Source organism: Elephantulus edwardii, unplaced genomic scaffold (assembly GCF_000299155.1).
Source record: "Elephantulus edwardii isolate Elephantulus edwardi_28Jun2011 unplaced genomic scaffold, EleEdw1.0 scaffold00502, whole genome shotgun sequence".
Lineage (NCBI taxonomy): Eukaryota > Metazoa > Chordata > Mammalia > Macroscelidea > Macroscelididae > Elephantulus > Elephantulus edwardii.
The window spans coordinates 33057-44785 of record NW_006400252.1 but is presented as its reverse complement, the minus strand read 5'-3'; the positions used below and the strand labels follow the sequence as shown (position 1 = coordinate 44785).

Here is an 11729-nt window from a genome sequence, read left to right as displayed (position 1 = left end):
AGTTTATAATCTCAGCCAGGTCATTGTAAAGTGTTTATTGGACACAACTCCAAAAAAAATAACCTGAAAAAAAAATGTATTCCCCAAGTTGGAAGTGGAGTCAAGAGGGAAACTCAAGGTACTGTGGAGTAAAGTTTTGAAAGAAGCCATCATTTCGAGGTAAAAGAAGAAAGAATATAAAGCCAGCATAGAACTAAGCCAAGATGGAACTCACTTCTTAAAAAATACCTTTTCATTCAATAATTCATATGTGTTTTGTTTTTAATATTAATTACAATTAAATTTAAAAAATATTACAGTTGATCTATGCCTTTTACCACCACAGCTAATCAAATCTTCACTGTACTTTGCCAATCCCTTTACCCCACCCATCCATGCATTCATCTGTGCTGCTCAGTATCTTTCCTCTCACTCTTCCTCCCCCACCCTTCCTTCTCCCCCACCCCTTCCTCATTTGAACAAATATACATGCCCTGCTCCAGGTTCCTAGTTGAAATACCCATATTGTGTTCTCAACTAGTCTTTTCACGGTGATGCTCCCTTCTCCTGCTCTTTTACAGGATTCATTATCTGTAAATTCTATTTCTTGCTCCCCATGTTCCTTCTCCCCCCATCACCGTCCTACTTTCACAGCAGTAGTCTTATACAGTATTTGTCTTTTTATGATTATTTCACTCAGCATAATGTCCTCTAGATTCTCCTTCATTGTGCTATTTTTGAAGCTCTTTTTTTATTATTATACTAGTTTATTTACAAAATTTGAGTGCATAGTTTTCCAGAACAGATTCTTCCGATGTCCCTTACTCCCCCCCACCACCACCAAATTGTACAACCCCTCTCCACTGTTCTTGAATGCTGCATAGTACTCCATTGGGTAAATATACAACAGTTTCTTACTTGTCGATAGACATTTAGGCTATTTCCATCTTCTTGAAATTGTTAATAATGCTACGGGAAACATGGGTCTACATACATGGCTTCATACCTCGGCTCGGATTTCCTTGGAGTATATTTCCAGTAGTAGAAAAACTGAGTCAAATAGGATTTCTTTATTAGCATTTTTGAGGAAACCCAAAACTGCCTTCCAAAGTAGTTGTGCCTTGTACCTTCCCACCATCAGTGCAGGAACACTCAGTTTCTCTGAACACTTGCCAACATTTATTGTTTGCTAACCTGTCAAGTTAATTAACTATTGCTATTGGAGTGAAATGGTAACACATTGTGATTTGCATTTCTCTAATTGCTCGTGGTTTTGAGCATTTCCTCATATTTGTTTTTGACTATCCATATGTCCTCCTTGGTAAAGCATCTTTTTATGTCTTTTGCCCATTTTGTAGTTGGAGTACCAATCATTTTTTGTTTGTGGAGGCACTGGAGTGTTCTATAAATTTTAGTCATTAGTCCCTTGTTTTGTTTTGGTTTTTTTTATAATTTTTTTTTACAGAGGTTTTGGATTTCCATTCATTCATTGCCACAATTTTCTCCCTTCCCACCCCTCCCCACCAGCTCGCTTCCGCCTCCGAAGAGAGGAAAAAAAAGAAAAAAATTCCTTCATTAGTATACAATTCCCACGTCCCTTCCCCCAACCCCCCACCTCGAGTACACTTCTCTATGCAACCGTAATTCTGGATTCCTGTGCTAACCATAATACTCAATCATATATCACTTCTAATCTGTTCTTTCCCTCATCTGTTTCAATACAATATACATAATTTATCCAGTTTTTTCTGTCATACCCCCACCCTGATGTCAGACCCATTCTACAACAGTGGCACCATGCAGTATTTGTCCCTTTGTGACTGAGATATTTCACTCAGCATAATGTCCTCCAGGGTCACCCACTTTGAATAATATTGCATGAGTTCCTTGTTTTTCAATGCTGCGTAGTATTCCATTGTGTGGATATACCGCAGCTTCTCTATCCATTCGTTTGTTGATGGGCCCATAGGCTGCTTCCAACTCTTTGCTATTATAAACAAAGCTGCAATAAACATGGGTGTGCATATATCTGCTTGGATGGCAGACATGGTCTCTCTGGGGTATATTCCCAGTAATGGCATTGCTGGGTCAAATGGTATCTCTATTTGCAATTTTTTGAGAAAGCGCCACACCACCTTCCACAATGGTTGCACCATCTTACATTCCCACCAGCAGTGAATAAGAGTTCCAGTTTCTCCACATCCTCGCCAGCATTTGTTGGTTGCTGTTCTGTTATATTTTGCTATTCTTACTGGGGTGAGATGATATCTCATAGTTGTTTAGTCCCTTGTTTGAAAAGTCATTGCCAAATATTATTTTCTATTCTATGGGCTTTCTTTTCACTCTATGGGAGAAAATTTTTTTTTAATTATTACTAAATTTTATTAGTTTTAATGAACATTTACAGAGATTTTGGGTTTTCATTCATTCATTGTTGCATGGGAGAAAATTTTTTTAAGAACACAGGATTTTATTTGTAGAAAGTCTCATTTGTCAATTTTCTGCTGTCTTGATTTTGCATTTTTGGCTATATTTACTAGTCTATTCATAACATAGACTGTTGTTGTTAGGTGCCATCGAGTCGAGTAGACTCATAGCAACCCTATGAACAAATGATCGGAACCCTGTTCTATCCTGTGCCATCCTCACACTTCCTGACACACAAGAACCCACTGCAGCAGTCACCATGTAATTCCACCTAGTTGAGGGTCTTCCTCTCCTTCGCTGACCCTCCACCCTTCCCAGCATCATGTCCCTCTCCTAGCAACATGCCCAAAGCATATGAGGTGAAGCTTCATTATTCTTGCCTCCAAAGGGCACTCCAGCTGCACCCTCTCCAAGACATATCTTTTTGCTCTCTTGACCATTCATGGGATATTCAGTGCTCTTCTCTAACACCACAGCTCAAAGGCATCAATTCTTCTGTCATTTCTATTCAGTGTCCAGCCCTCAGACGCATAGCAAGTGATTAGAAAGACTATGATCTGATTCAAGATGCACTTTAGTCCTCAACTGACATCATTACTCCTCAATAATTTGCAGAGGTCTCTAACTGCAGATTTTCCCAGTGCAATACATCTCCTTATTTCCTGACTGCTGGTACCAAGGTTGTTAATTGTGGATCTAAGCAACATGAAGCTGTTGACACTTTCAATCTAGAACTTCTAAATTTGTTCTTGTGTGTGTAGTTGTGTGTGTGTGTGTGTGTGTTTTACTAATGCTTTTTATGGTTTTTAATCTCACTGATTCACTTTGATTGGTTCTTGTGTATGTGGATCCTGTTTCAGTTTTCTCTAGGTAGATGTCTAGGTTTTCCAGCATCATTTGTTAAAGAAGCTGTTTAAGTGTTTCTCCATTTAATGCCTTTTGTTTTCTTGTGGAATGTCAATCGACCATAGTTGTTATTGATGGTTGTTCTTAGGTGCTGTCAAGTATGACTCATATAAATATGCACAACAGATCTGAACCCTATCCTCATCACTTCTGACATACTTGAGTCCGTTGCTGCAGTCTTTTGTGTTAATCCATCTCATTAAGTGTCTTCCTCTCTTTCACTAACCCTTCACTTTGATGTCCCTCTCTAAGAAATAACTTGTCCTAGCAACATGCCCAGAGATGTGAGATGATGCTTTGGCATATTTACCTCCAAGGAACATTCAGCTCTGGCTGTGCTCTGACCATAGGTGGTGGTGATGGTTGTGTGCCATCGAGTGTGCCATCAAGTTGGAACCGACTCATAGCTGACCCTCCAGTGAGTTTTCAGAGACAGTAAACTGCACAGGCGGAGATTGCCCATCCTTTTCCTGCGGAGAAGCTGATAAACCATGTGCTTTTGGAATTACAGCGCAGCTCCTTACCAGTAGGCCTCCATTGACTGTAAATTAGTTGATCCCTGGATTGTCTGTTCTGTTAGCCTGTGTGTCATCTATTGTTATACCAATACCATGCTGTTTCGATTACTATAGCTGTGTAATAGGATTTGTGGTCTGGAAGTGTGATGCCTCCTACTTTGTTTTTGTTTTTCAGACAGCTTTGTTAATTCAGAATCTCTTTTCTTTCCAAATGAAGTTAAAAATAGCCTTTTTGTCTCCTTGAAGAATGACTTGGGTTTTTGTATTGGGATCTTGTTGAGCTTTGACAGGATTGCCATTTTCTCAGTGTTGCATTTCCCTGTCAATCAACATTGGAATGTTTTTCCTTTTAACTAGATTTCTTATAATAGTTGTTGTTTGTTGTTGCTATATTCCATCGAGTAGCTTGCCACTCATAGTGACCCTATGTACAAGAGCCCTAAGTATTTTGTCATTTTCCTATATAAGCCTCTCGTGTCTCAGTTTTACTCCTAAGTATTTTATCCTATGACTGGCTATTGTAAATGTTATTGTTTTTCTTATTTCCTTTTCAGTGCTTTCTTTGTTGGCTTAGAGAAATCCAGCTGATTTTTTGAATGGTGATCTTGTATCCTACCACTCTGATAAACTGACCCTCGAGGTCTAATGGGTTTTTGTTTAGTCTTTTGTGTTTCTAGTGTACAGTATCATATCATCTGCATATGGAAATAATCTTAATCCCCTTTTGCCAATGTGGATATCTTTTATTTCCTTCTCTTGCCTTATTGCTCTAGGTAGCACTTCCAGTACAATATTAAATAGGAGTGGTGATAATAGTCATCTTTGCCTGGTCCCTGTCTGTAAGGGAAATTGCTTTAAATCTCTCTTGTTTGAGAATAGTGTTAGCTCTTGGTTCTGCATATATTCTATTCATTCTGTTGAGGAAATTCTCTTCTATTCCTGCATTGTTGAATGTTTTTTAATCAGGAAACATCAGTTTTTGTCAATAGCTTTTTTGTCATCAAGTGATATGATTATGTGAATCTAGGCCTTTACTTTATTGATGTAATGAATTACATTGGGTTTTTTCCCCTTATTTTGAACTATCCTTGCCTGCCTGTTACGAATCCTACTTGATAATGATGAATTATTCTTTTGATAGGCTGTTTGCTCTTTGATCTACTGGCTAGGATTTTTGAAAGGATTTTTTTTCTATGTTCATGAGAGATATTGTCGATGGTTTTCTTAATTGGTGATATCTTTGCCTAGTTTTAGTATCAGGATTGTGCTTGCTTCATAGAATGAATTGAGAAGTGTTCCTTCCTCTTCTATATTTTGAAATAATTTAAGTAGAATTGGTAACAGTTCTTCCCTTAATGTATAGTAGAATTCACCAGTGAAGCCATCTGTGTCAGGGATTTTTGTTGTACAGAGTTTTTGAATGACCTGCTCACTTTCTTCTTTTGTGATGGGTCTTTTCATGTGTTCTGCTTCTGTCTTAATGTCAATTTGGGTAAGATAAGAATTTCTAAAAAATTGTCCATTCCCTCTAGATTTTCAAATTATTAATGTTTTCATTTCAGTGGATACTGTCATGACTTTGTCCCTTTAGCAAACTGAACAAAGGAAAGGAAGTTGGGGAACCAATAAATAACTCAAAGAAACCACCAGTTTGAAGCATGTACATATGTGTTTTGGCAAGGAAGGTTGTTGATGAGTCTTCCTCCAATACTGATGTGACATTCCTTCCCATAAAGTCCAACCTCCCAAATGATCCATTCCACATAAAGACTGCAAAGATACGGAGACAAGATGCATCCCTGAATGCATTCCTTTCTTGATTTTGAACAATGCAGTGTTTCCTTGCTCTATTTGGATGACTACAATTACTTGCTATTCATCATAGAGCTGGACAATGACTAAGGATGGCAGAAGAAGAATTGATGCCTTTGAGTTGTGGTGCTAGAGAAGAGTCTTGAATAAACCATAGACCACCAAGAAAACAAACAGGTCTGTGTTGGAGAGAGTGAAACTAAGTTTCTCCTTAGAGGGTAGGATTTTGAAGCTGCATCTCACATACTTTGGGCACATAGCTAGGAGGGAATGACTGATCCTTGGAGAAGGATGTCATATTTGAAAGGGTGGAGGGACAGTACAGGAGAGAAAGACCTTGGATGAGATGGTTTGATATAGTAACTGGGACAGTGGGGGTGGATGTGTTAGAGTCAGTGAGACTGGCTCAGGACAGGGCAGGCTTCAGAGCTGTTGTACATAGGGTTTCTATGAGTCACAGGAAACTCAATGGCACATAACAACAACAAAATGAATTCTTTTGGGGTTAAATTATCAATATTATCTTTGAAAATAAGATGAGGCTTGGGGTAAGACCATGCCAGTGCCCTTACTCCAGAGATCTAGTGCAGCCACTTTCAGTAATGATAAGAACTGAATCAGAAGTGGGAGTGCTGAGCGGGAATTCTTCCACCAAATTTGAACAAGTATATGTATAGCTCTTGTGGCCTAGTGGTAAGAAGCTGTACTGCATCCGGATGGTGGTGGTTGTTGTTATGTGCCATCAAGTCGCTTACGACTCATAGCGACCTCTATGTACAAGAGCCCTAAACACCGTTCTATCCTGTGCCAATCTCGCTTTCTCAAACACATTCATTCCCACCACTCCACTCACAGAATCGATCCATCTCATCGAGGGTCTTCCTCTCCTGCACCGTCCCTCCACTCTCCCAAACATCATGTCCCCCTTCAAGGACCAGTCCCTCCTTGCAACACAGTTCAAATCCACCAGCTGCGTCACAGGAAGAAGATGGGCAATCTCCTCCTGTGTGATTAACTTCCTCTGAAAACCCAGTGGAGGGTTAGCTATGGTCTGACTCCAACTCTACAGTACACAACAACAATTTGTGGCCACAGAGAGCTCTGGTGGTGTAGTCTACAAGGTGTGGGGCTGCTGACACAAAGGTCATGCATCTGGTGGTTCAGATCTACCAGCAACTCCACAGGAGGAAAACGAGCAGTTTACCCACCTGTGAATGACAGCTTGAAAACCCAGTGGAGGGTCAGCTTTTATTTAGTTACAACTCAACCATCATAAATGAGTTGTGTAGCTACAACTTGGCAGAAATAGGGGAAACAGTACTGGAAATATTTTTAATTATAACAACTGTTAACACTGGCATGAAAAACAAATAGGAGCAAGAAAAAGATTTAGCCCATAATAATGTTGACTCCTGGGAGCTCAGGTGGCCTAGTGATAAGAACCTGCGATCCCAAAGACTTGTGGTCCAAATCCACCAGCTGCTCTGCAGGAAAAGGACAGGCAGTCTCCTCCTGTGCGATTTACTGCCTTTGAAAACCCGCTGCAGGGTCCTTTTTGGGTCAGTTCCAACTTGAGGGCATACAACAACAAACAATATTGACTTCATGTCCTGGGAGCAATAACGAAGAGAAACCTGTATTTCCATAGGAATTTGGTGGGTTTTTTCCTTCTTTTTAATATCGGCTTGTTTACAAAGTTCAAGTACATTGTTTTTTCATACCAAATCTTGCCCATTTCTTTCACCCCACCCACCCATCAAATTGTAGGACCCTATGATTAACACTCCCCCACCCATTCTGACCCATTTGCCTCCACCCTCGCCCCCCTTGAATCCTCATACTCATTCTACAATAATGATTTTATACAATATTTATCTTTATGGGACTGAGTTAGTTCACTCAGCATAATGCTCTCTAGTCCCTCCCAAGTTAGGTAGTAATTTATAAAATCATTGGTCCTACATGCTTCATAGTATTCCAGTGTGTGAATGTACCATAAATTTCTCAATCCATTCGATTGTGGTTGGACATCTGGGCTGTTTCCACATTCTTGCGATGGTGAATAATGCTGCTATGAACATTTGTGTACAAGTTTCCGTTTTTGCCTCAGTTTCTTAAAAATGGTTTATAAAGAAACCATTTGTAGAAGGGCTTCTAACTGTTTCCCTCTCTTCTGTTTCAGATGACAGTCATGTCCCTTTCTAGGGACCTCAAGGACGACTTTCACAGTGACACAGTTCTCTCCATCCTAAATGAGCAGCGCATTCGGGGCATTTTATGCGATGTCACCATCATTGTGGAAGACACCAAATTTAAAGCCCACAGCAATGTCCTGGCTGCTTCAAGCCTTTATTTCAAAAATATATTCTGGAGCCATACCATCTGCATTTCCAGCCATGTCCTGGAGCTGGATGATCTCAAGGCTGATGTGTTTACTGAAATCCTTAATTATATTTACAGCTCCACAGTCGTGGTCAAGAGACAGGAAACAGTCAGCGATCTTGCAGCTGCCGGCAAGAAGCTGGGAATCTCATTCCTGGAAGATCTCACCAATCGCAACTTCTCAAACTCTCCAGGCCCGTATGTTTTCTGCATCACCGAGAAGGGAGTGGTTAAGGAAGAAAAAAACGAAAAGAGGCCTGAGGAACCGGCCATCACCAGTGGTCCCCGGATCACAAATGCGTTTTCCATCATTGAAACAGAAAATAGCAACAGCATGTTTTCTCCACTGGACTTGAGGGCAAGTTTCAAAAAGGTGTCCGACTCCATGAAAACAGGTGGCCTTTGCTTGGACAGGAGCAATGTCTGTCATGAGGCAGAGCCTGTCCGCACACTGGCGGAGCATTCCTATGCTGTCTCTTCCGTGGCTGAGACTTACAGAAGTCAGCCCTCGAGTGAACATGATGGCAGCTTGCCTTCTAAAACAGGGGAAGAAAACAGCGAAGCTCTTGCCCCAAAGTCGAAACCGAGCCCAAAGCCAAAGACGCTCTCCACACCCCAGGATTCTGATTCAGCTGCAGAAAATATGCCACCCCCTGAGGTAACTAACCTAGAGGTTAACCAAGAGAAAAGCCCACAGCCAGCCACAAGTCTTCCTCATTCAGAATCTCCCAGCATTGAAGAAGACACCCAGTTTGCCAGGGAAGAGGACAATAATCCCTCACATGTTCCTGGGCCACCGCTGGCAGAGGTCCCACCACTGGTTTACAATTGTAGCAGTTGCTCCAAATCCTTTGACAGCAGTGCACTACTGAGTGCCCATATGCAGCTGCACAAGCCGACACAGGAGCCCCTGGTGTGCAAGTACTGCAACAAACAGTTCACCACCCCCAACAGGTTGGACCGCCACGAGCAGATCTGCATGAGGTCCAGCCACGTGCCTGGGCCCGGAGGAAACCAGTCCTTTCTAGAGCACTATCCTACCATTGGGCAGAATGGCACCTCCTTCGCAGGACCAGAGCCTCTAGTAACTGAAAATAGAATCGGTGAATTTCCCAGTCCCAGAAACTCGTTGCCAGAAGTGGACCATGTGGTTAAATTTGTCAATGGACAAATGCTCTATAGCTGTGTGGTCTGCAAACGTAGTTATGTGACGTTATCCAGCCTCCGGAGACACGCCAACGTTCACTCGTGGAGAAGAACGTACCCATGTCATTACTGTAACAAAGTGTTTGCATTGGCAGAATACAGGACAAGACATGAAATTTGGCACACGGGGGAGAGGCGGTACCAGTGCATTTTCTGCCTTGAAACGTTCATGACCTACTATATACTCAAAAACCATCAGAAGTCCTTCCATGCCATAGATCACAGGCTTGCCATCAATAAGAAAACAACAAATGGAGGCTTGAAGCCTAGTGTCTATCCATACAAACTTTACAGGCTCCTGCCCATGAAATGCAAGAGGGCACCTTATAAGAGCTACCGGCATTCTTCTTATGAAAATGCCCGAGACAACAGTCAAACAAATGAATCTATGGCAGCCAATACATATGTCATTCAGAATGCGCACAGCTCTGAATTGCCGGCACTGAACGTGCAAGATGGTGTAAACACCTCGGCACATAGCCCGGCCGTCCCATCAGAAGCACCCGCTTGTCAGGATGTACCCACTTCCACTGGTGCGCCGAATGCAGAGGGCACCAAGTGGGGAGAGGAGGCCTTGCGAGTTGACCTTGGCAGTAACTTGTATTCAGCTGGAGTGTCAGTTGCCCCCACTGAAAACGCGGTGCGTTCTGAAGCCCAGACAGAAGCAGTACCTGTTGTGCGGAGCACAGGCAGCGAGAACTCCACCTCGGTGATCAGCTACAGCGGCTCAGCCCCTTCGGTCATTGTGCACAGCAGCCAGTTTTCCTCGGTGATCATGCACAGCAAGGCTGTTGGCGCCGTGAGCAGCACAAACAGCAGCCAAGCCCCCGCAGACCCACCTGCCAGCCAGGCCCCCAAAGACAACAACAGCAAGCCCGAGCCAGAGAAGGAGATCAGAGTTACAAGCAAAGTCAAAAGCAGTAGGGAGAAGAAGAAGGCAGTACTGTCAGCCAAGGAAGAACGAGCAGAGGGGTCAAACTGTGTTGCCGAGCCCAGAGCCTCCTTGAGCAAAACCACCAGTACCGTCAAAGAAACCAGTAAAATTGAAACGTACATCGCAAAACCTGCTCTGCCTGGAACCTCCACAAATAGCAATGTGGCGCCCCTTTGCCAAATCACAGTGAAAATTGGAAATGAGGCCATCGTGAAAAGACATATCCTAGGTTCCAAGCTGTTTTATAAGAGGGGGAGAAAACCCAAATTTCAAGCGCAGGAGAAGAGCTTGTCACGGGACAGTGACCCAGAAACGACTGGGGACAGCCCCCTCAGTCACTGCCAGTCCGAGTGTGTGGAGATGAGCGAAATGTTCGACGAGGCCAGTGACCAGGACTCCAGCGACAAGCCCTGGCGCCCTTACTACAATTACAAACCCAAAAAGAAATCCCGGCAGTTGAGAAAAATGAAGAAAGCCAGCTGGAGGAAAGAGCATGGGAATGAGAGTCCAAACAACAAATGCAAATACCCAGCAGAACTGGACTGTGCTGTGGGGAAGACCTCCCCAGAGAAGGCGTTTGAGGAGGACGACAATAAAGAGATGCCCAAGCTGCAGTGTGAACTCTGTGATGGCGATAAAGCGGCCGAGGCTGGAAACCAAGGCAGGCCCCACCGGCACGTCGCCGCCAGGCCTCACACCTGCGAGCTGTGCGCCAAGCAGTTCCAGACGCCGTCCACTCTCCGCATGCACATGCGCTGCCACACGGGCGAGAAGCCTTACCAGTGCAAGACCTGTGGGCGCTGCTTCTCCGTGCATGGGAACCTGCAGAAGCACGAGCGGATCCACCTGGGCCTCAAGGAGTTCATCTGCCAGTATTGCAACAAAGCCTTCACGCTCAGCGAAACCCTCAAGATCCACGAGCGGATCCACACCGGCGAGAAGCGCTACCACTGCCAGTTTTGCTTCCAGAGCTTCTTGTACCTTTCCACAAAAAGAAATCATGAGCAGAGGCACCTGCGGGCACACAGCGGGAAGGGCCACGCCTGCCTCCAGTGCCCCAAGGTCTGCAAAACTGCTGCCGCCCTGGGAATGCATCAAAAGAAACATTTGTTCAGGAGCCCAAGCCAGCAGGAGATGATGGAAGGTGACGGGTGCCCTGAAAACTCGGATCCCTCGGAGAACCCACAGTTTGTTAGTCCAGAAGACAGTGACCAGAAGGATAATGTTGAAAGCACCCTTTGAGTGTTCATAGAAAGAGAAAAAGAAAAAAAAAACTTCAAAAAATTGGGCGGGGTGGGGTTCCCCTTTTTTGTTTTATTTTGTTCATTTAACAGTCATGAAGGAATAAAATGTAAGAAAAAAGAAATCTCCTTTGTAAGAATTCCAGCAAAAGGATACTTTCATATCTGCTTTGGATTTTAGCATTTGCTTTATGCAAAAGGCACACACATATAGACACAGTAGCTGAAGCTTCCACTAATATCTTAAGTATCTTGTGACTTAATGAAGTTCTTAGCTGTGGTATTTCCTACCAGTGAATAAAAGACTTTGCTTTTAGCCTAACA

The 11729-nt window shown here is 43.2% G+C and overlaps 1 protein-coding gene across 1 annotated transcript; it reads left to right on the top strand.

Annotated features, from left to right (window-relative positions):
* Positions 1 to 7824: 7824 nt before the first annotated feature.
* On the top strand, positions 7825 to 11406 carry LOC102875399 (zinc finger and BTB domain-containing protein 38-like). The gene has a single exon (XM_006903057.1). It carries the CDS (start codon positions 7825 to 7827, stop codon positions 11404 to 11406), a length of 3582 nt encoding a protein of 1193 aa, XP_006903119.1.
* The last annotated feature ends 323 nt before the right edge of the window (positions 11407 to 11729 follow it).

What these genes read in the sequence shown, in the direction of transcription:
- LOC102875399 (XM_006903057.1), top strand. Translation starts at nt 7,825, where the DNA reads ATGACAGTCATGTCCCTTTCTAGGGACCTCAAGGACGACTTTCACAGT.